This window comes from Syngnathus leptorhynchus, chromosome 15 (assembly GCF_054491065.1).
Source record: "Syngnathus leptorhynchus isolate UIUO chromosome 15, UIUO_Slep, whole genome shotgun sequence".
Classification (NCBI taxonomy): domain Eukaryota; kingdom Metazoa; phylum Chordata; class Actinopteri; order Syngnathiformes; family Syngnathidae; genus Syngnathus; species Syngnathus leptorhynchus.
Genome location: NC_141209.1, coordinates 7,625,039 through 7,650,889, shown reverse-complemented (window position 1 = coordinate 7,650,889; position 25,851 = coordinate 7,625,039). Strand labels below are relative to the sequence as shown.

General features: G+C 41.1%; 1 protein-coding gene across 1 annotated transcript; it reads left to right on the top strand.

Annotated features, from left to right (window-relative positions):
- The first annotated feature begins 66 nt into the window (after positions 1–66).
- On the top strand, positions 67–25,292 carry dlgap2a (discs, large (Drosophila) homolog-associated protein 2a). Its single transcript, XM_085931671.1, is given in 13 exon segments — positions 67–1,113; positions 6,261–6,475; positions 9,430–9,498; positions 10,627–10,780; positions 10,846–11,062; positions 17,265–17,314; positions 17,317–17,332; positions 20,072–20,457; positions 22,165–22,253; positions 22,350–22,789; positions 22,870–22,961; positions 23,878–24,030; positions 25,086–25,292. Coding segments are annotated over 13 exon segments (3,135 nt in total).
- Positions 25,293–25,851: the final 559 nt, after the last annotated feature.

The window sequence follows — 25,851 nt, the reverse complement described above, 5'->3', positions numbered from 1 at the left end:
CATCAGTATTCATGGTCAACCTCGCCGTACTTCGATGAGGAAAGCTACTCCCCTCCACGCAAAAACATGAAGGGTCTCTCCGGTGGCCGTCCCGCCCACCTCCAGCTCACCTCTCCCACCTCAGCCCACACATGTGGCTTTGGAGATGTTGACCATTCCCTGGAGCATCATTCACGGCCCCCGTCCTACCTCCTCAGCCCCACCGAGAGCTGTCCCCTTGAAGGTCGCCATCGCTTCTCCCCAAGGAGTTCCATCCACTCGGAGTGCATGGTAATGCCAGTGTCCATGGCGCCCACCGACCACTCTGTCGCATGTAGCACTTTTCCACGTATGCATTACGGAAGCGCGTCGCGGGAAAGCGGAGGCAAAACCTCCGGCGGCAGGGATGACGGTTGCTCTTCCTCATACGGCGGCAGTGGCAAAATGAACCGAATCCCAGCCAATCTACTGGACCAATTTGAGAAGCAGATGCCGCTTCACCGGGATGGCTTCCACACATTGCAGTACCAACGCACATCCACCACAACAACGACCACAGAACAGCGCAACGAAAGTCCCGGGAGGATCCGTCACCTCGTTCACTCGGTGCAGAAGCTTTTCACTAAGTCACACTCTCTGGAAGGTTCCTCCAAGATGAACGGTACCAAAAGCGATTCGCATCGGGACGGCTCGCACCATCATCACCACCACCAAGGCCATCACAAACACAGCAAGCGCAGCAAGAGCAAAGATCGCAAAGGTGACGGGAGCGGGAGGCAGCGTTCCGGAGGTTGGTGGAGTTCCGACGACAACTTGGACAGTGACAGCACATACCGACCGCTGAGTGTTATGTCGCGACACCCTGTGGACCAAATCAGTCAATGCTACCCTGATTCCATGCACAGCCACTTAACCGGAGACCTGTCGCTAAAGACTTCCAAAAGTAACAACGACGTCAAGTGCTCGGCGTGTGAGAGCATGACACCGGAAGGCAAGTTCATGAAGAGGAGCTCCTGGTCCACGTTAACAGTCAGCCAAGCCAAGGAGGCCTACAGGAAGTCTTCGCTTAATTTGGAGAAACCCATGACGCCAACAGACCTCAAGTCCAACCTCAGGCCGTGTCACTATCTTCAGGTGAGTGTCACTGGTCAAAATATCTTGAGCCATTAGACCTTATAGGTTTCTCCTTTTATGTTCTAGAAAGTCTTTGAATTTTTTTCACTGGAATTTACTTAATGTCTCCCATTTGTTTGCAAATGTAGCTCTGCTTAGCTTCAGAGAGAAAGTCTGTCATGCATCCACTTATTCACACCACGTCCTCCATTAAGATTGTGCTCGTCTATCACAGGGTGATAGTTGGAGTTTTATAATTGTCATTAACAATATTCATTCCTTTAAGTTTTGATGGAAGTTTGCAAGTAAAAGACAATTTTGTATCGCCCTTACACACAAAACAAAAGTCAAACGGCAACATCCCCAGATTTAAACCTCAAACTGGCAAGGAAAAACCCAAATCCCCATATGGGGGGGGAAATAGAAGAAACCTTGAGAAGGGACCACAGATGGATGACCAGAACTCATAAAATGTTCACAATAAGAGTAAAATTCTGCCCCCCCTCTTCAAAAAAAAAAAAAAATTACAACCATGAGATGGCTGTTTTAGAAGAATCGATATGAGTTTACATCTTTGTAATTTACAGCGATATGACATCTGACAGATTCATGTACATTCCGCCCGCAGCCCAAATAAAATGACAATGTCAGCATATTGGGGGAGACACAGAGAGTGTGTTGTATGGATTTGAGTGTGTTGTAAACAGAAAGCCAATACATCTCATCAAATTGCTCAGTAGAGCCAAAACAACACTCACTTTAAGCTTGTTTCAACATAAAATCTTTTGAGGAGCATTTTAGATATAGCCAGACAGTATTTCCATCAAGTCGAGTGGCGTTTTCTGCAGTGAATCTTCCCCCCCTATTTGTCCACTCACTTTAGCTAGTGTCTGACTTGCAGCACCATAAACATCTCTAAAAATAGCTTCTTCTCCTGCATCCTGCCGCAGGGCTATATTTAGCCCCGCGTTATCAATCCAATCCATGCGGGGGTGACACGTCTTCCCCCTTGCAGGAAAATCAATGTGTTCCCCAAGATACATGGAAGTGCACGGAAGAGAAGGAGAGGTGGTTGGAGATACAAGCAAGTAAATTACAAGAGCCTCCTGAGACAGTTTGTGTGAGGAAAGGAATCATTTTGGTCCTCAAGCCCATTCACAAACATAGAGTGCCTCACCACTGACAGCTAGATGGAATTAGTCAACTCATTGGCAGCCTGTCTAATGAATCCTATAACTCAAAATCTTGTTAAAAACATCACAGCCAATTAGTGGTATTTCTGAAAATGACATTGTGTAAAAGAAAACTTTCTTAAAAGTTTTCCAAATTATGAACAAGTAAGAAAAGCCAAAGACAGCATAAAAAGGTATAGTAAGAACTGTGCAAAAAGATATTTTTTTTTGTGTATCCACTAACATGACAATGAATCACATTGATATTTTATTTTTACTGCGGTCACTGAATTAAAATCAGCCACAACTTTTCATCACTGGGACAACTAAAAAAGTGTCCAGGGGACTATCCGCCCTTATTGTCTGTCTGTGTGAGACTGAGAGCGTTTGTGGACGTGCAGCATTCATCACACGCCGGATAGTTTGATGATGTTTGAGTCACCTTGTTTGCGTCCTTGCTTGATGTCAGAGGAAATAACAACTTTGCAATTGTTCGGAAAGTATTACGGAGAGGACAAAAATATATGAATAACTTGTGGTGAGCATGAAGTAGACGCTCGGTATGTGCGAGGGTTCGTATGATAGATCGATTAAATGCTCATTGGGTTAGACAATGATAGATTCATAGAGGCTGATCTTTCTCTGAAATGACAAATGTTGCAGAATCAGGCCAGACGTTCGCTATCACTCTCTGTCTGTAGCCAAGTCATTTCACAAATTAGCCCCAGTTAGCCTTTACCCACACACACTCACACACACACTTTCCATTTATTCACGTGTGCCTAATGAAAGCACTGAATAGCCTAAACACATCAATCTGCCGCTGCCAGTTGACCCATCTGGTGGTATTTCAAGCACCAAGATGTATCATGGCTCTTTGGATCATCTTGAATCTGGTAATAGAAACAAACATTTTGTAAGTATGATAGTTGGCTCCCCTTTGCAACTTGTACAGCTTCTGCTTTTTTTTTTTTTTTACTCTGTACAAGATGTTTGTCACAAGTCTTAAAATTAACTTTAAAACAGCCACTGCAAGATTGCTCATTAGATGGTGAGATGTGTCCCAAAGGTTTTCTCAATATTGTGCTGCACTCGCAGTCGATAAAAGTCGATTTTTCTCTCCCTATGCAAATTCGAAAGTGGATCACACAGTGACATTTTTGCTCAAATGATGTTTCAAAGGGATTTAAAGGCGCAATTAAGTGTAAAGTTGAAGTGCCAAAGGTTACGCATGAGGGACAGAAAGAACACTACATTAACAGCGCGCCCCCTTAACACAGTCTAGTTGATTTGTGTTATTCTAAGATAGCTGTCCCCAACCACTTCTTAGTTAAGATCTAGTCTGACAGGAAATAGGAGGGTGAGAATCAAATCAACATGTAGGCGTGCACTGCCGTCAAAGAACAAATTACATAGCATTAGGTTGATCAGCAGTAATGAAGCCTGATAGAAAAAGAGCGGTAACCTTCCATCAAGCATTCGGCACCGTCCTTTACTTTTCGTTTAATGAGGACATGTTGCCGAGTTCCGACAAAACTGTTGCCGTTTCAAGTGAATGTCAGCTCATGCTTTAGGGAGTCAAGGATACTGACATTATTAGTCTGAATCTTTGTAAATGCATGTTTTTAAATTAAATTAAATTAAATTAATTTAATTTAATTTATTAAACATTAGTGTCACACAAACCGGACAACTTGACATGCGACAAGAATCAATCATAGACGGATGTAAAGGAAAGAATTAATAAATAGTTTGTCAGCATCAGCTAATGGATAAGAAGAGCTCTGAGTTTGTTTGTTTTTTTCAGTTTTATACTACATGATTTCATATGAGAGTGGTGTTCCTTTTTTTTTTTTTCAGTTTTATACTACATGATTTCATATGAGAGTGGTGTTCCTTGTGCACGTGAGTATGCTTTATTTGGAGTAAGACCTTCGCCAGGTGTTGTCACTGTCATTCTTGCTTCCCTATGATGATCCAAGAAAGAACTAAAAATAGAAACGGAACACAGTACCCGCTCCAACACACGCAATCTCTCCTTGCAATTTTGTCCGAGGGAAAATAAAAGTCCATTGTTGGGATTGCCAATGACTGACCATTTTAGAGCACTCCTTATCTTTTCTTCCCTCTGTGCTCATCTATTTCTACATTTCTCGCTCTGTGCCACTACTTTTAATTTAATGGTAGTGCCTTTTTTTTTTTTTTTTTTTTAGTGATAGAGGTGATGCGTAAGGGTAAAGCCTGTAGGGTTAATCAATGGAATGCACTGCTGATGTCGGAACATTGGCCAATCCCTAACAAGCTTCATTATGTGCACAAATACACACGCATGCTCTCTCTGGGCTTCAAAAGAAACAATTGCAAGTAATACACCGGAGTCTAATGTACGTACCGAGTCTTCTCCTCATATTTCTAAATTACTTTGATAAGATTCAATGATTATTTCATATTTGGTGTCTTTCAAATATGCCATTGCTTTCATGGCTGTGTCCTTAACCTCAATAACAAAAATAAATTAGGCTTTGTAATTGCACAAAATATGATTCCTTCAAAGAATAAGTCAATTATGGAATTATTAAAATGCATCAACAAAACATCCTGAATTGGCTGTGTTCTTAAATAAAAGTATTTTGGTCCGAAAAAAAAAAAATGCACTTGTGGCCATTTTAGGGGCTGGGATTCTTCAAGAATGCAATTTTCTTTTATTTTTAAAATCATTGATCATCAGTGATTGATCATCTGACCTAAATTGCACATTCTGTTGACACCATCAGCGTGTGCTTACACTCGCATGCTGTCCCGTGAGAACTCTGTCTTTGCTCACATCTTGGGTGAGGATATTCACTTCCTTGCCTGTTCTTTTTTTTTTTTTTTTTATCTCACCAGGGACCTGAGAATCTTTGCAGTTTATCAACCGATCCAAATTTTAAAAATTGCACCGCAACTTGTGCCTCACCTCTGGCGTTCCGTTCATTAATTAGACATCTAAAAATAGCGAAGCCCTCCAAGACTTCATTAACCCTTTGACTCAGTTTTGTAGCCTGTGCCTCGCCGTCCCGGACAAAGAGATAAATTATTTGTATCACAAAATGTGTTCCAGTGTGTGTCTTTTTATGTGTGCCTGATTAACACGTCACGAATAATAATATATAAACTAATCTAATCTATTCTCAGTGTCGCTGTGCACCCTGACAAATTGTGGCTTTTTTTTTTATTACAGTCCACATTTGTGGGCGTATTAGGTGTAGTATGCGATAAAAAATATCTATTCTGACACATATATTGTAAACAGTAGGTATGTTTTTTTTTGTTCTTAACATTAGCATGTGATATGTGCCCTCTTTTTGCTTGCATCTTTTGCTGAACACTTAAAATCCTTTTAAAGTGACAATAAGAGATGGAGCAAGTTCAGTCGAGATAAGGATTTTCTCTCCAGTGAAACTTTCACTTTCTGATTTTAAGAGGGTTTTACATGCCTTTGTCCCCACGCAACTTCAATTTTGCAATGTCAGTATCAGCCGGGCTTCCCTCTCTTGATTGTAACAGTAGTATGCAGGCAAGGGCACATTTCACCAGTGATGGGAGTCATGACGGAACCCAATCTTTCTGAGGGGGCATGAATGATTTGCTGAGATAGAGTCAATCAGCAATAGAATTGAACAAATGGTGACCCAACGGAAACCATTACTATTTTTCCTTTCAAGGAATTTAATCAAGGAATAAACAATTAATCAAAGAAAGGAAAGGTGAGGGGAGAAAACCAAAAAGTGCGATTTAATCATATAACATATTATAGGTCACAATAATGATGGAAAATATTTTGAAATTATTTATCTTTGTCTGATATTTTTCATTTCAATTTTGATTTAATTTCACTCAACCTGACATTTGAAAATGGGTGTCGACTTTTTTAGATCAACTTTACTTGACCGCGGGGCTTTGCTCATATTAGGGTCAACATTAAATGCTAAAAATGTTGTTGGTCCTTATCTCCAGGTTCCACAGGATGAGTGGGGAGGATATCCCGGAGGCGAAAAGGACGACGAGATACCTTGTCGTCGCATGCGCAGCAGCAGCTACGTCAAAGCCATGGGGGATGAAGAAAGCGGCGAGTCGGATTCAAGCCCCAAGACATCACCCCAGAAATCTGTGCGGCCAGATGCCCTCATAAAGGCCATCATCAGACCCAGAGAGCTGTTGGACTCTCAGAGGTACATCACATGCAACTCCTGTAGAGTTCGTCTCTACCTCTGCTTGCATGATATCACTAATATCTTCACTTTGCTTCAATTATTTGGCCTGCTCATTTTGACATCCGATCTTTTTTTTTTTTTTTTTTGGGGATATCATTAGGATATGGCCACCAGATTTTTGGGTATGTTTCGGGTTATTACACGCACGCCCCAGTTTTCATAGCCCAAGTTAAAATGTATTGGGAAGAACTTTAAAACTCAGTAGGGGGCGCTCCAGAGCATTTTTAGGTAATCATGAATGACAAATTTAAAATACTGTATCTAATTTTTCAGACCTTACGTGCATACAAAACACATGATTAGGCCCTCAAAAATATGACTAATTTCAACCGGAATTATGCGGAGGAACACTGTATTTGCAATTCTCTATCACTGTAAAGTTGAAATTTTACAGCAAATTAACTATTGATTATATGATACTAGCACTGTCCTTCTGGGTCTTGTTTGCTTAAACACCGCATTTTATTGCTGACCTTCTCTTCCCTAACACAGCCAACTAGTCTTTTGGGTATTCTAAGTAAAAAATGTCTACATGTCCCTGCTACCACTATAAAATCCAAGGTGACAGAGTTGTTCCAGCTGTTGTACCTGAACCATAAAAAAGAATAATAATAATAAACGTTCAGCAAGTGAGCCCAAGACACTTATGAAAGCTTTATTGTGCCACTGAAAATGTTTTATTCAAATGAGCTTTTTTCTGGCATTGACTGGGTGGTTTATCCATCCTGTGATGCCATCATGGTGAGTGGAAGCAAAAAAAAAAAAAACTAATATAGTATTACCAGACCATGTTACATCTTACTTTTAACTTTATCATCAGAGCTGCACAGATTTCAGAGAGTTCACAGAGCGAGCATATTAATACCGAATCCCCCAAAATGACAGGCGTTCTTCAAGAACTCCTCGGTAATGACACCCTTGGGGCCACTCCCGGTGTTTGAAATGAATTCAATAACAAAGCTGCTCCTCTCGACTCAATAGTACTGCAGCTGCAATCAGTGGATTCCGAGTCGGGCCTCACAGCCCGATCCATGCTGGTCAATAGCTTCTTTTCAGCACAGCCCAGCAGAGTCTGTGTCTATGCACTGAGCCAGTCATTATTCAGAGAGGCCTTGGAGTGCAATAACTGCAGCTGATCGCCCTCCCTGCTGTTGAATCATTTGGAATCATTCATCATAGCGTTTACAGCCATTCAAAATGGATAGTCTAGGCCAATTTTGGAAGCTGTGGAAACATGCCTCAGCACAGTGGCCTCGTATATGTCAAGTTGTTGAAAGGAACACGAACTTTCTCAGAAACAGATAGCACTGTAATTGTCGTCGATCAATTTTTATGAAAGATGTGAAGGAAATTTTGTTAGGATTTGTGAAGGTATAAGTGTGAGGCCATAACAATTCTTTAAATATTAAAAACGTACTTGGGAAGGCCTGCTCAATATAGTTGTATTGTGGCTAAGCAATCCATCCATCCATTTTCAATACCACTCATCCTCTTCAGGGTCACGGCAAACATAATCACTTCTTTCGAACTCGTCGAGTGTAGTAATGCGCATAGTGTAAGCAAAGCCATTTCAGTGTCGGCATTGTGAATTAGCAATTCAGTATACAATTGTGTGACAATGAGAAGCATCAGCGTTGAGGATGTGACACAAAAGGTATTGTGAGTCAGTATGTGACTCTACATACAGCAGCTGGTGTTCATGTGTGTTGGGCTTTCAACGCTCTCAAAGTCATCGTGGAATAATGTCTACAAATGATGTGTTTATGAGTTCATTGAAAGTGGAACCAGCACAACAGACAGGCTACAGTGTAGACCGCAAAGGGAGATGACAATATTCTCGTTACATTCCGACAGGCAAATGCGTTTTGAATCGAGAAAGCTATACACATAATGATTCTCAACAAACAAATGTACTGCCCGTGCACCTGGCAAGAGCATGAGAGCTATTTCTCATGGTTCACTGGGCGGGTTAGTTGGGAGGGAATTAGATCGTAGTCGAGACAAATGGTCTGAGTTAGATTTCCCCTGCACTTGCGACAATTTGATGCTCTATGGAGGCATTCAGAGAGGTCACACTCAAATTTGACAGCTGACGCAAAGCATGTGTGTGAGTCAAGAACAAGCTGTCAGGTTGTGTCACCTTCCATCACTTTCTCTTTCAAGTTCTTTTTGAGGCCCATGTGATTGACTGGATCGCCTTTTTGTTTGTTTCACTCGTAAAGAACAAGCCTGCTTAGATAGAAGAGCCAGGAGGGAACATTAGATCATAATCATTGTTTTGATAAACGATTATGGACACCTTCCATCCCCATTAAGAAGTTTTCCTTCCTTTTGAGCAGATTTCTGGGGTCAGGGGCAGTGCCCTCGAGGCTTCCGCTCTAGCACCGCCTGTGGTTAGGCAAAGAGTTTGCAATGTAGTCAACAATAAGCTAGATAAGTTACTTGTTCTGTTTCTTCCTCTGCGACTACACTTGCTTCTATGTATTAATCATCGACCATCTGGTTGCCCTATGCATCATGTTACTTTTCACAGTCCAGACTTAGTACCAGGAAAGACTTCTGGTTTGGGGGAGGAGACTCCCGATTGTCACTAGAGATATGTGTGGTGAGCTGTGGGTTTTTTTTTTTTGTGTGTTTCCCACTTACAGTATGTTCATCATCCTTTAGATTGGATGGCAATTTAATGTTACTGCAACATTGTCCCTTTTTTTATTCATCACACAGAATCCATGCTGGTCATGTTCTGTCACCCTAATGTTTGCAGCACTTTGGTGAAAACTCGCAAGCAAACATTGAGCTCACCCCAATTTCTGTACAGAACCACTTCCAGCAGGCTAATGCCCAGTGGAGTCACCTCCATCCAACTCCCACTTGTGAGGACCCTGTAACTGTGTTTTCCTCTCTGCCCACAGCTCTTATCGCCTGGATAAAATCAACAGTGACATGCGTAACTACATCACCAATTTTGCTGCAGACTTAAGGTGAATACGCGATCAGTGTCTCCAGTTAGCTCTTCATTGCTGCCGCGTTGCAGTGGTCAGATGTCAGAGGTGGCTGACTCGCTGCCGTTGCTGACAATTCGATATTTACGTCAATGAAAGGTCAATAAGAGATCACTTGGCGTCTTTCTCATGCAGTGATTAAAAAACAGATGTAGAAAAAATAACCCCTGAAGTCAAACACGTTCCATTAAGTTTTCTCTTTGTTGGGAATGGAATTGGGTGACACACAAAAAGTAATTCATCCATAAAGGATGACATTATGCTTAATAAATCTGAAATGCTGATATCATACATTACAAATTGAAAGTCAAATTGCACACCTTCACTTGCATTTGACTCTAGCAGTTCCATTGCAACTGTTTTCATCGCCAGTGACGGCGTTATAAAGAACCGACTGAAAATACAGACAGCATAATATGCTTCAATATTGTGATCAAACATTTTGAACATTTCCTTCAATAGCTTTTGCCTCATTATTATCTTGATGCCTTTATTCTCAATGGCTTTGCCAACATAGAGTAGAGGAATTCTCCAGCCTGACATAATGTATCACAGCCTTTTTTTTTTCATTTATTGTCAAGCACTTATCTCCATGGAAGGGTTCTAACTCATCCATGCCGAATGCCAAAAAGAGCTCTGGCAGGGGAGATTCCGTTTTGTTTTCCTAAAGTCACTTAGAGTTATTTAATGACCTTCTTTTTCTTGCATTAATTTGGAATATTCCTTCCCTGGCACGTAGTCCAGAACAGAACTCTGCTTCTCTGCTTGGTTGGCATATTTAATTGATGTGGTGGATAACGGGGTTGTCCCTGAAGTGCTTGCTCACTAACTAGCTCTCCTCATTTGCACACATTGATTTGATGTGTCAGCACAACATAAATCCAATCACCTTCTTTAGGACACTGCTACACAAAAGGTGTGTTGTTGTTTTTTTTTAGGAAGAAAGCTCATTGGCGGCTTTCTTCTCAAGTTCAGGTTGCTTTGGGGGAAACCCGGTTCTTTGCACTTGTTAGTATCCCCTGTAGCCGCCAGCCACTCTGCGTAAAGTTGCTGTTCAATTTTAAAAACCCCGAGTGCCACTTCTGGCCTATTTTTCTCTATCTTTAGTCAGAGCTACCACTTGCAAACAGCCATGCACCCGAGCATTGCCCTGGACCCCGCTGCACACTACAACTCCCCCAAGTTTCGTTCCAGGAACCAGAGCTACATGCGGGCAGTCAGCACTCTCAGCCAGGCCAGCTGCGTGAGCCAAATGAGCCAGGTTCGCCTTCAAATTTCTCTTCCTTATGTGTTTTTGTCCTTTCTGATGGCTTTTACTCTTCACAGGTGAGCGAAACCGAAATAAATGGCCAATTTGAATCAGTCTGTGAGTCTGTGTTCAGCGAGGTGGAATCCCAGGCCATGGAGGCTTTGGACTTACCCGGCTGTTTTCGAACGCGGAGCCACAGTTACCTGAGAGCCATTCAAGCTGGCTACTCTCAAGATGATGAGTGCATCCCTCCCATGGCCTCCACTGTCACTTCCACCATCAGATCTACCACAGGTAAAGGCTCATATATTTTCTTTTCATCTGACACAACAGCAGACACTTATTTTTGCTATGAACTTGTGGTAATGGCTGGAACAGCGAACATAAAATGGTGATACTGTCAGGTGTCGAATCCTTGCATGATTTATTCAATGTTTCCATTGTATTTGGATGGATGTAAGACTTTCATACTTTCAACTTCTGAGCTGTGCAAGTTCATCCTCTTGTATTTTGGATGCATTGAGTCATCTGCCCGTCCATCGGATGCATCAGAGAGTAAAGCTATGAACCCTATTGAAAATCTCAAGTAAGAAAAATCAGGCGACAGGCTTTCTCCACTTCATTTGATGTCTGACTTTTTCTGTTATGCCGCAAGGTGAATGTTCTGACTTTTACTGTAAATTGGGCACAAGTATGGTGAATGTGTAAACCCAGTTTACAATGCCCTGGAAATCTGTAAATGTCACAGGATATATTCTGGGATTTCCTTGCCCCTAGGTTGCTTCAGTATCATCTGACCATTATGCAAATTAGATAAATAACAGCCGACGTTGAATGTACACATTTTGAAACAATCACAATGTTTAATCACCCCTTATGTATAAAATCGTGTTACAATAAATCTAAACCTACTCATCTGACACCTCCATTTATTTCTCATACAAAGGGGTGATTATAATTTGGAAGCTGCTGGTGGTTTCATGACTTCTCCCAATTAATGGATTCTCCAAGGAAATGATACGTCCAAGCAGAGATGAAGACTAGGGAGGGGGGGGAGAGAAGAGAAGCGAAGGCACCCAGGAAAGAAGTCCAAATGGATTCCACCCCCTCGCCATGCAACAACATTTGGATTAACATAAGGAGGGTTAGAGGTGTGTCCATCTGGAGATGTGCTTATTATTAATACTTCATCCCTATTGGTGCTTGATTACACTGCTTTCTCTATCAACATTTTTTCACAAAACTTGGTTATTGATGGAATTAATTTTAGACAAGAGGCAATTAGATTTTGGAATGGTCAGAGTGGACATCACATTTTCAATAGGGTTCATACTATACTAACTGATTGGTGGGAGAAGGTTTGGAAGCTGTGCTCATCTTTGCCTCTTTTCATTGCACAAAGTTCATATTTCTGGATCTTACCCGATAGCTGAACAGCATGCCTTTTTTTAAACATCCCTTTTATGATGAATATTTTCTTTGTTCTAAAGGTTAAGAGGTTCTCCTTTGTGCATTGAAAAGATGTTAAGAATGCATGCTAAATTTTTAATGTTGAGAAGGCAGTGTAAACCATCAAATGAGTCAAAATGGGAGTGCTTAATCAATATTAAAGAAACACTTTAGTAATGTATCATGGTATTACAGAATGTAAAACATGAATGCAATATTTAGGCTAGATTTGAGCAAATTGTCGAAATAGCAATAGTAACATTTGGAGCGTAGATTTATGCTGTAATCTTGTTTTGACTCATGGCAATTAGTGCATGACTTGATGTTACTGCTCTGTGGCAATAAAAAGCACATTCTCTCCAGTTGCTCACACCTGTGGCCATATTACAAATACATATTTACATTTGTCTTGCAGACAGAAATTATGTGCAGGAAGACTCTTGTTTACCCAAGCAAGCCAGAGCACATGAGGATGTGACAGCTGATAAAGCCCCTTTGGCACATGATGATCTAGGCTGCCCCATCAGAAGAGACAGGTCTTACCAACAAGATAACATGGTGGCTACAGCCAAACCTCTGTCTGGACCACCGGTCTCTCCGATCCTCTTCAGATCTCCAAGACCTACTGGAGCAGAAAGGCCTTCACCAAAAGCCATTCAGGCCAGTATTAAAGAATCGGCAACATTGGCTGCAGCTATCAGCATGCAATGGAAAGAAGAGGTCTCTGCCATGCGTCTAGAGTTAGCTGAACTCAGAAGGGACCTCTGTAAAGAGCTTCGTGCTTTCAACAGTAATTTCAACACCTTCACGAAGCATTACAACACATGGTCTCCCCAAAGTTGTAAAATGTCTGCAGGGGTGGTTTTGAGTGAAGGGGGTGCGGCAGAGGCAATGACAGGTGCCCATGCAGGACTGGGTGCTGAAGGATTTGGAACCCCTCGAGCAAATCAAAGCACCGGAGGAGCTAAGGAGAAAACAAAACATGTATCTAAAGTTTCTGTGGGGACTCAGGCCAGAAGCAAAGCACTGGTGCGGCAAAGCACTGCAGATGCTGCCGTTAATTGCCCAGAAGAGAAGGAGAAGAAGAAAGCGACACGAAAAAAACTACCAAAGCAGCTCTCCATGGATCCAAGTATTCTTGCACGTCCGCAGTCAATGTATGTAGAAAGTGCCATACCACTTTCATTGGATCCAATTATACCATTCTCTGCGAGATCAGCCAAAACTAGGCCCTTGGAATTGCCTAATGTAGACCTATCAGTAAAACCAGAAACAGAGCTGGAACAACTACCTGACCAGGATGCCGGGGCTTCGTGTGATCCTGTGACAAAAGAGGCACTCACCTCTGATGGTATGGTGCAGCTTGGAGAAATGTCCCCTGAGAGGCTACAAGATTTGGTTACAGTTGACCAAGACATGGGAATTACTCCACAGCAAAGTAGTGACAACCCTTCAAATGATTATGACTTGGATACTAAACCATCTCATCAAGTTGATTCGAAATCCTCAAAATTGGACTTCATTGAGAGGGAAAATATCCGCCTCCCATATCCAGTCCCTGTAGTTACCGTGTCTCCGCCCGAGGATCATGAGAACGACATCACATCAGATTCTGAGTTCCCGTATCATTTTGCTGGAGAGGAACCAGAACCAACTCCAGTGTCGCTAACAAATACGGAATTAGAAGAGTCAAAAGGAACAGACCTAAATGAATCAGAATCAAAAGATATCAACTTGCGTATGGCATCAACGTCCGACATAATTGACGAAAGCCAGATTTTAATACATGATGTACCCACCACTGATCAAGATACTTCTGCATCATGTAACGTAGAGCAATGTCCTTCCATTGTGGTAACAGAGTACTTCGACATCGATTCTCCAGAGAGTCCAACCGACAGCGATCCAAATCTTGACCCCATCGTGTCCCTTCCGGAAAGTCACACTGGTCCTTTCTCAGAGCAAATGCACCTGGATTCAGATTTTCCACCTAGTTCTGCACAAACTCAACCCAACACTGAACCAGACATGGAAGACTCAGAGTGGCCACCACTTCCTGAACCTCTTGATCGCACTCCAATATATCATGCCGACCTGGTTCACTTTGACCTGGTCATGTTGACTTCTCTAGACCAAGAAGATCTTGATTCAGTGTTCATGGACCCTGAACCAGAGCCATTTGATCTAAGTATTGACACTCCATCTACTTTGGACCTGGACAATCCTTTCGACCAATCAGATTGTTGTGAAATACCCACTGCAGACTCTGCCACACTATGCCTCTTGGATTCATCATTGTCAACAGATGCTGTCTGTTTTAAACCAGCTCCTGAGTGTTGCTCAAATTCTAGTCGCATTGGTAGCGTGTCAGTCTTGCAGAAAAGCCAACTAGCACAAATCACTGTCACAATATCACCCCCAAGTTCACTATCCCCTGATACCTCATTGGAAATGGATTTTGAACCCACAAGTCCATCACCAGATCCATCATTATGTGATATTGATCCATCTTCACGTGATCCGGAGGACATTGAAGTAACATCATTAATCCAGGAAAGCATGAAGCCATATGAGAAAATAGAAGAGTCTCTTGAGTCCACGACGTCGTCGCAAGAGCATGGGGAACATGTGAAGGAAAACCCCACGGATAGTCTGGATCGGTCTTCGTACGAGGAAGCTTTTCTTTGGTACCGGTGGCAGAAAAGGACTCAAAAGAAAAAATCAGTAGAGAGGAGTGCAAGTGTAGAACTTTGGAGTGGGAGATATGAATACAACAGTGCAGAAATCACATATGTATCTCTCACTCTATGAGCTCGTATTTCAGTCTCAGCAGACAAAATGTAGCCCAAAGTATACCCGTAACTCACAGTTAATAGCCGCCACAGTGATATGGAGCAATGGTCCGATCCAAATGTAATAAGATCATTGGCATTCAAAGCAAGGACTTCCTCATAAAATTCCACAAAAAAGAACTGAATTTATAGCAGCGAGAGCTATCATTCTAAGAACTGTCTTCAGCTGTGACATATTTACTTAACAATAATAATCCAAGAATATTCACTGAAAATGTTACAACAGACGGAACAAAAAACGGACTTCCATTCAAGGACTCAAGTAATGCCAACTATTTTGAGGAACTCTTTTGGACTATGAAAATGCTGCAGATGAACAGTTTTGCAGTGAAAATGGAAACCTTCCTTTCTTTGCTTGTACGAACGAATATGTGTGTATATTGTCACTCTAAGGTGGGGTGATGTTTTTTGGACGGTTATCATATAACTATGAATTGCAAGGGTGTTTACTATGTGAGCTATTGGATGAACAAAGTCGTATGAAATATGAACTGATGGTAATCGAAAATGCTGGAATACTGTTAATGAAAGTTCAGTGTTGCTCAAATATATTCCCAAAGTAAAACAGCAATGGCATACACTACTGTAGATTTACTGTAGCTCTATATACACACACAATAAATAATCATATTCATATATGACTGAAACACATAAAAGTAAAAAAAGAAGTAAACCTATTACAAAATACTCAATAAATTAGTAACATTAAAATTAAAGGAAATGTTGATTGTATTTATACTGTAAAATAATATTGGGCTCAGGAATTTAAAGACTGTGAATGTAATCCCACAGAATGAGGAGAATGGAATAATAATCCAGAGGAACTGGACATTATTGTGTGGATATTTGTATACGTTTGACATTGAATGATATAGGCATTTGGTGATCAGTAATTCAAACTGTTCCATGTGCCACAATCTGCATTTGAGCCTGTTTGTAATTTCTGCCTTTGAATGAGTGCAATTGAAAGAAAGCACTTGCATAGCCAATGACGGCACAATTCTATTAAGAGTAGGCAATACTTGAAAGCCCGATCAATCACAAACTATATCTTTCCTATGTCCCCAATTAGTCGGCTCCACATGCCCACTGAAGTCTGTGCTCTAATAAAGCACACTGGAACAAAAGGAACCTTTGAGCTGAGCGTCAGTGTGCTTCCGGAAAAAAGATTTCTTTTCTGTGCACTTCATGAAAGTTTGCTAAATTGGCTGAGGCAGAAAGATTTTAAGGCCATGGGAAGTTAATTAGCTGTATTGTTGTATTCGTTTTGTCGTTTCAGCGCCATCTTTCTTCCCTCCACATCTCATCCACATCCAACTTTTCATTTTCAAAACATCTATGCCAACAGAATGTACTATAACATGTGCTCCCACATTGTACTACTTTTTTCTATCAAACAAAATGGAATAGAGCTGTGTCAAACAACAGAACTTGTAATGAAAGTCATTGTCAGTTTTGTTGAAGCCAAAATTCTGATGAGAGACTGTAAAATATCTGCTGTCAACTAAATGCTCTCAATGATTTAAAAAAGAAATAGCTGCTCTTTTTTTTGTCTGAACGGATACTCGAGAGACAGTTTTATTTTGGGTTGGTTGGGTTTGGTTCTCTTCATTGAGAACACACTACTAAATACAAATTCCCACACCTCAACTCCACCTGTCACTCATAATCAATTTGGATGGATGAAGAATAGACGGATGGAAAGCTAGAAAAGTAGATAAAAAGGGCTTGTGCCTTATTTGGCTGAAAATGTAAAAAAAAAAAATTATACACGAACTAAAAAGGAGAGCATTTGTTACCTCGCAAGGTTCAGGCTGAGTTAAGGGACAAATTCAGGACAGACATAACAAATACATCAAACGTATGGCATCTGGTGGCACTTGTTCATTGGCTGCCACTCGGTTATATCGCTTGAAGGCGACACACGGTAAAAGGAGCACAATTCCCAGATGATTTTTACCAACCTTCCATCTTGTGGTGAACAGCTGTGCAGTAAACCAAAATAATAAATATATTTAAAATGCAACCCAAACGCTCATGTATTAGAGTAATTCACAAAGAACAAAAAGAAAGGACATTTTCTCTATAACTTTAGTTTGCGTCAGTTTTGTAAAAGTTATATCTTCATTTGTTTCTCATTTTTTATAAGGCGCTCGTTTGCCCGCACCTCTGAATATCCACCTCTTGCTTTCCAGGCATCCAATTCTGCCTTTCCTCTAACTGCAGCCGTATTGACTGGACACCCCACCCCAGCATCCCCCTGGTTAAAAAAAAAAAAAAAAGCATCATCATTCTTGATATGTCGGTAATGTGGTCTGTGCTTATGTGTTACGCATTTGCTATCATCTGCAAACGACCCTTAATATAGTGGAGTTAAAATAATGATAATAATAATAACTCATCACAGTCTTCTTGTATTGATGCAATTTGGTCGTTGTAATTTCTAATCACTGACTTTTCTCGTCTCTCTCTCTCTCATATATTCTTTGTGTATTTAGCTTTTTGCTCTTTTTCTTATCCCAGCAATACAAAGTAGCAACGCCAGTAATGTCTTGTTTACAGTCCTTCCAGCTTTCCCTATCATTTACATACCCTTAATAGCCTGCTTGCAAAACAAAGTGCTGCATTGCCTTTACAATGATAAATCCAGCTCGGGGGAAAAAAAGACTGTTAATGGTGTGTCACTCAACTACTCTCCACCTTACCACCATGTTAGCCAGTCCTGATAGAACGGCACTAACAAAGATGGAGAGGTTGTGTTTGTCAGCCTCGCTAATACCGTGCTACTTGTTTGCACTTGCAGGAGAGAGTGAGAAAAATAATCACCATTACTTGTTGTCTATTATCGGCGTGGCTTTTACTAACTGTTAATGATATTTCTTCAAGGTCACTTGGCCAGCCGAAGAAATGGAGCTCCATCGCTTATATGTATGCAAGCACCATATGATATTAAATTAATGCAATTTCATGGAAAAAGCATTACAATATTGAATATATTACAATCAATGAAGGTTTTAGTGCTTCTGATAGCAGATAAGAGCTTGATGGCCTTGACAGTCTGCCACTTAAAGGATGTTGTTGTGGAGTAAGAATTATCTGAAGAACCAGAATGATTTTTGATGTCTGAGTCTGGCTGACTTCACTTTGGATTTAATAACTGCTGCATAATGGCGATTGTGTCAAATTAGGAGCCGGGATTATGAACCAAGGTTCTCCCCACCACCACCATGTAGCATCCAGCCCCTCCTCAGCACAATTTACTGATTCTATTTTTGGTTTTCCTACTGAGTCATGCCCCTCACACACACACACACACACACACACACACACACACACACACACACACACACACACACACACACACACACACACACAATTTCTTTGTCTGTACATGTACACGTGCACTTTTCCTGTTTCTTACCACTAATGCATCTCTTCATCATTGGAGAATTCATTTTGTGAATGGACAGCTGCATGACTCATCGATTCTCTGACACGGAACAATCTTCACGGATGTGACTTCTTTGGCTATTAATAAACACAACCAAATTTAAGGGTGAGAAGGAGGTCAGAATGAATTGAGACGTTTGATGAGCTTGCTTTTACTGGCAAATCTCTCTCCTTTCATTTTTATAGCGGTCTCTCTCGGTAATTGTGTCGCTCAGGCTATAATTTAATTGGACAAAATGCTGTTAATTTGGCGCCAACCTTTGGGAGGGCTGGTGTGGAGGGTGCTTCTCATTATAACCCAAAAGAGATCCCACAAGCGCTTCATTAATTGCCCTGTGTTAGGTAAGTTGTGATGTTAAAAAAAAAAAAAAAAAAGAACTCTTTGCAGTTTTGCCAAAGACAACCCATAGCTTTACCAATTGTGTAGCCATGAGCTCTTCGTCTTGTATCTCTTGCTCAGAGGCTTCTGCTAGCTTTCATATTCCATCTCAACAACAGAACATGTACATTATAAGGATTAGTTTTGTATTTGATTACACTTGATGGGGTTTTTGCCAGGTTCTTTTTAACTGCCTATACAATACTTTAAAAATATCAATTACTACTTTCCTTTTTAGCAATTTTAGCACATTTCACTTAGAGATACTTTCTTCTGCACCCTCTTGAGAAGTTTAACACACTGCTTTCTCAACTCTACAAGGATATTGCCTGGAGAACCTCAACTGGAGTCCTCCATCAGGCAGCTGTTCAACGTTAAGCCGGGTCACACTAAGCCAGGTTAGGTGTATGGGGAGATTGCTTTAACACCCACGGGAATGTTCTTCTCACCCAAGAATTGTCGAATGCTCAGGGTGTTGTGAGCAGGCGAGTCGTCACGTTGAAGCAATTTGCAGTAGCCTTTGTAGACATCGACTGACCCCCACTGAAGAGAAAATTCATAGTTTGGATTTAAGACTTAAACCATTCCTGTTACTCATTTGAGATAGTTTGAAGGTGAGCTTTTCAGTAAATCAAATTTAGTTAGGCACCCACCCCAAAATAAACCTCACCATTTGAGAAGGTCACAAATAGTGAAACGCAACTTGGTGCCATTCACTGGACTTGCTTTTGGTATTTTGATAATAAGCACAATGAGTTTTACCATTGTTTTTGTTGACCCTTTTTTTTTTTTTAGGTTAAATTGTTTTTTTTTTTATCTTGTTTGTCTCTGCATTTTGTTGAAAATGAATGAAATCTGTCAAAACTATTATTTATTCTGATGAGTATGTATGTCAGTAGACAGGGTAAGTGTACTTTCTGTCATCTGGTGAAAGAACATTAAATTGTTCTGCTTGCCACTATAAATGGCTCATATAGATAGATGAACAAAGATTATTCATAGTACAGTAAATGGATAATTTATAGTCCAATTGAAAGCTTTGGATGATATCCCGTGGTACAATAATTGCTTACAGCACAGCAGTTTGGAATCACTGCCCTTCACCAGGCGCAACTGGAATTTTGTGTATGGCTTAATGTACATTCTGTGCACTATATTTGTCTTCTATTGCAGCCATCAGCTACACACCAAGTTACAAGAAGCCCCCTCCACCCGTCCCGCCCCGCACCACCTCCAAACCCCTCATCTCCATCACAGCTCAAAGCAGCACAGAGTCCACCCAGGATGCCTACCACGAAGGGAGGCACCTCCACGGCGGGATGTGGGGCCCCGATGGCCTGACCCTGGGCTTGAGCCCTGGCAGAGCCCTCTATAACTCAGTTGACAGCCTGGATAGCGCCAAAGCTGTAACAATAGCCATGGAGGCAGCTGGGGTCATGGCTGGAAAGAGACACCCGTCCACAGACAGCCACAGCTCGGTACTCACCTGCGACAAGGCCATCCTGGTGTCTAAGGCTGAGGAGTACTTGAAGACACCTCGGTCCTCCATTGGGATCCAGGTCAGTCTTGAAGGAAGCCACATCTCTTGCTTCATAATACAGACACGAGAGAGAAACATAGTAGTCAATTCAGTTGCTAAAAATAGGCCCTGTGAGTCATCATCCTACAATCCATCAATTAGGATTCAAGTCATGCTATGGCTTGTTCTAGTGAATGGTTCCCTCTAGGCTTCATTCACTCCATCTTCATTTATGTTTGCATTTAATCAGTTAATTAGGAAAAACACACCAAAGCCCACCTTGTGATGAATGAGCAAAGGCTAAAAATGGAGTTTATTTAACGATTGCCCGTTTGTCTATTTTTTTTTATTTTTTTTTTAGGTGTACGTTGGGAGATTTTAGATTTGTAACCCTCATTAACTCACTTTAGCCCTTGAGATTAAGTGATTGAAAATGCTTTTGTCATCTTTATTCACCTCTAGCATGACTTTCTACTTAGTATTGGTTAATCATTTCATATTGTCCAGGACCGCCAATAAATTCAAAAGTCTTTCGTGCATCTTAATAAAACGCCACAAATGTATGATTCGTAAGACATTTCCTATTTGGTTTTACAACCCTTTTTTTTTCTCATTGTTCATCCTTTTGTTTTGCTTCCAACATGTGACTCAACTTTCATTTCAGACTTTCTGCCAAAATACCAAACCGTGTTTTATTCGTGTCATGTTCCACATCAGCAGTTTACCCCTGTAGTGATAAAAGTGAACTGAGTCGAAGATGTGTGAATTTCATCCACAGTTCTTGTATGTGCTGCTCTGTTATTGCTCTGTGAGGAAACCTACAGGAAAAAAAAAAAAAAGATTTCAAATGAGCAAAGGGACAAAATGGAACATTGCCTTCAAGCAGTGACCATATGTCTCAATATCCACATTCTGTGTGCCACCAAACCTTTAATTTGTTAGGCCTTTCTTCTCCAGACACAAAATGTTCAGTGGGCACCCGGGAGTGTAGACAGACCAAGTTATTGTGACATCGAGCATACAGGAAATTATGATCACTCGACAAAGAAAGCAACAAAATTAGATAAGGAGGAAATGAGTAAACACAAAAATGAGACCGACAGGAAAGAGATGGGAACATTGTCAATCATGGAACTCTAGAGAATGCTACAGATACAAGAATATTTATTCCTATGTATCTATTTAGCTTTCTATCTAGCTCTCCGTCATTGACTGGCTGACAGGTGTCGTTTCACTCATTCTGCAACATTGGAAATAGTTCTGTCTCTCTCATGAATGTAAATTCAATATTGACTCAAATTTTACTATTTGATCTGAATAGACTGCTTGTCTTGATTCATATATTTGAACTAATAAATGGCTGAGATTTGTTTTGTGATATTTTGCTGCCTTATGACTCCGGGAATTTATACATTTTCAATGAAAACAGCAATACAGATAGAGGATTGGAGAAAATCAGTGGTATCTCCAAAGTGCCGTTTAAAAATGGGAAAGTAGGCATTTGTGTAATTAAGTTAAGTTTTAATGTTGCTTCAATGTTTTTAGATGAACTCATATATGACAATAACCATTTAAGAAAGCAAACAAGAGCCAAATAAAGAAACCTTGTTGTCTTATAAACCTCCATAAATCTTGAGCTATTTACGGACTAGATTTGACAATTGATCTCAGTCCCAGTTCAATAAAGGCACATGTGGTGGCTCACATAATGACAGCAATCTTGCCTCGTATTGGCTCTGCACATTAGGTGGAGGCTGCAACAGACTCGGAATCTGAAAGCAAAGGCTCCAGGGAATACCATTCAGTTGGGATCCAGGTGGAGGATGACAAGAAAGGGTAAAACAAATCCTGCTTTTGAGTCTTTGCTGTCAACAACTTTAATTAATTGCCTCTTGGCTTTTCTCAATGCAATTTTACCTCCTTGGCCTTAAGACAAGGCCGCTTCAAGCGCTCCAACAGCGTGACAACAGCAGTGCAAGCCGACATGGAGTTGGAGGTCTTCCCCACTATGGAAGACAAAGGCTTGCAGTTCGGCGGGGGCTTCCAGCGTCACTCAGAGCCCAGCACGCCCACCCAGTATGGAGCCGTGCGAACCGTACGCACCCAGGGGCTCTTCAGTTACCGTGAGGACTACAGGACCCCAGCTGAGCCCCCCAGTCCCAGAGAGACCACAAGTGAGCCCACGTGGCAGCTGGAGCCCCCATCGCCACAAGAGAATACAGTCACATCTGGTGAGTCGGGGCGTAGCTCCCCATCTCTGAGGAGAGACGGGAGCTGGTTCATGCAGTTGCTTCATACCGAGACCAAGAGGATAGAGGGCTGGTGTAAAGAGATGGAGGCAGAAGCTGAAGAAAATGATCTGTCAGAAGAGAGTGAGTGACACAAAACATTGTACATAATAAAAGATGCCAGTTTTAAATACAATGTCACGTACGAGTACTTTGTGTTACAGTCTTGGGAAAAATCCGAAGTGCTGTGGGGAGCGCTCAGCTGCTAATGTCGCAGAAATTCCAGCAGTTTTATTGGCTCTGTCAGCAAAATCTGGTAAGTGTGCATGCTTCCGGAAAATATTTTTTGTCACAACTCCACAGATTGTAATAGCAGATGTAAGCAAGAACCCTGTTTGTTTTGCGCATCCGACACAAGATGGCTGTGGTAGTCGATGTCCTCATCCTTTGTCAGTGCTCTTCTAGTTACAACTTTCAACTAAATTGAAAATATTTCATTCATTGTTCTACTAACTGGGCCTTATCGTGAAAAGCAAGAACATTAATAAGTAATTAACACCACAATCGATGATCCCAAAACAGTTTAATGTCATTTCAAATTCAATTCTTTTGAATGGTCAGATGCAGAAAGCAATAATATTGAATATTAAAAGTATGGATTAGTTCTGAAAAAATAGTAGCGTCAAGAAAAAGACATCTTACTCCACATAGAGATACTAGTTGTCCAAGTTATTCAGTTACTTCAGCCACACACATTTTCTTTGCAACCTTTCGTTACAAAACTGCAATGCACATTGACACACGAAGAGACTCAATCAACCCCACTGAAAGTCATTGATTCTGGAAAGCAACGAAAAGGAGAATCGATATCTATTTGGGGCATTTAGTTTTGGCCGGAAAGCGTGGCGGGGACAACTACATGAGAGAAGATGAATGTTTTGTAGTTTGGATGATCGTGCTGTGAGAGAAAACGAAAATTGTACAAAGCTTTGTATCGATCTAAGTAAATACCTCTGCCAGTTGCACATGGCCAAGATGGGGTTATTGTTATGAATCAGCTAATTATATGCAGGCAATTGAAACTAACCATTCAGTGGGAATTACTGAACATCAAGTTATGTACTACTCAAATAAGGGCAAAAGACTGTCAGAAAAAAAATATTACAAGAAGAAGATAAGATAAGAAGATAAGAACTAACACATATCTCACTTGTCCTCACTACATCGTGGAGGACCCCAGTGCCATGCCGCGGCCTACCTCACAGGACCTGGCTGGGTTTTGGGACCTGCTGCAGCTCTCCGTTGATGACGTCACTTTGAAGTTTGACCAGCTGCAGCAGATCAAGAGCAACAACTGGAGGCCAGTAGATAGTTCAGACAAGAAGGTAAATGCAATAAAACAGATTCTTTCTGCTGCTGAAATGAATGTCCAAAAATTTTAATATACCGTATTTTCCGGACTATAAGGCGCAGCGGACTATAAGGCGTACCTTCAATGAATGGCCCATTTTAAAATTGTGTCCTTGTATGAGGCGCACCGGACTATAAGGCGCACCATTAATGTATCATGTCAGATTTTCAATCCAAATCAAATCATTCTCCATTTTATCTTTTTTATTTCAACTTCAGACGCAACAAATTACTTTATAATCACAAAATAGTCTTTTGAATTCATGATTCATAGTCTTCAACGGGCCACTTATGATTGATTTCATGACACAATGGTTCGAGCCAGTTTAAATTTTGGAATTTGGTCCATATATAAGGCACACTGGACTATAAGGCGCACTGTCATCTTTTGAGAAACTTTTAGGTTTTTAAGTGCGCCTTATAGTCCGGAAAATACGGTATACATGCCCTATTATGCACATGGAAAAGTGTTGTTTTAGTAATTTGCAGAGATATGAGATTTTTTTTTAAATTATAATCCTGCATCAATCAATATTAAGAGATAGATCCTCAAACAATTCCCTAAGAAACGTATTGCATGTCTTTGCGATATGCATGTTCCATGGGCCAAAATTGTGATGTTGATATTTTTTTATACATTGTGCAGGCCGATAAAAAACGTGCATTTTTAATGCTATTTTTGAACAAAATGTTTCATTGATTGTTCTTAAAATCTATCAATGTGGGTCGCTACTCATAAAACTATTTAGTCCCAGTGTGATAACAGTTGAGAACCACTGCCCCAAAGGGACAAAACACATTACGGATGCAAAGCACTCCGTAAAAAAAGATGTGATGAATTAGTGAGTTGTCATAAATATGATCTGCATTTCAGCTGCCACTTTGGCAAGGTGGAATTAGTAGTAAATAACAATGAGTCATGCCCAAATACGTTTTATCCTGTGATGATTGTTTATCGTGTTCTGAATCATTTGTTTCCCTTTATAAATTATTCAGCTACACCTAATTAGTTTGCCGTTGTTTTCCAAAGCCTCTAGCTCCAGTACCAAAGAAGACAATTCGACAGAAGAGTCTGGTAACAAGGGAAAAATCCTTGGACCTCCCCGACAGGCACCGGCAGGAGGCGCGTCGACGGCTGATGGCAGCCAAGCGGGCGGCTTCCTTCCGCCAGAACTCTGCCTCAGAGCGAGCGGACAGCATCGAGATCTATATTCCCGAGGCCCAGACTCGACTTTGAGAAGTTAGGTTCAAGGGAAACTTGTCCCCCTGCTCAGCTAGCCTTTTTTTCTAGACTTCTCTCCTCCTTTATTTATTTGAGCCATCTTTGAAGCCATCCTCAGTGACCCTCGCCAACGCCATCGGCCTGTAGGATGTGCCTCACGTCCCCAAGTTAGTAGAGCTCTATGTTGGGCACGGGTTGACTAGTTTTCTCACTGGTAATCCGATTACCACACTCACATACCGCTTTTCGTTCAATGTTTTTCCAACATTTGCAAAGTGCCATTTTAAAAGTATAGCTTTGAGAAGCCTATTGGCAACCAGTTCTTTGAGCTACAAAGAGTATTTTCGATAGATTAAGGAAATCTACAACTCTTTAAAATTTTCAGTAATTGACTTTTATTTCCCAAACCTAATGTGAATTGTTAAAAGTGCCAATGCTTCAAATACCTCAGTCAATGAGCCCCGGCCGTGTTGGAAATGCAGCTCCTTTTTTCTTCTTCTTTTTTAACTAAATCGGCTGGTCATTATTCATGGGATTAATTGTTGGAAAAATGACCTCATCATCATGCATATTA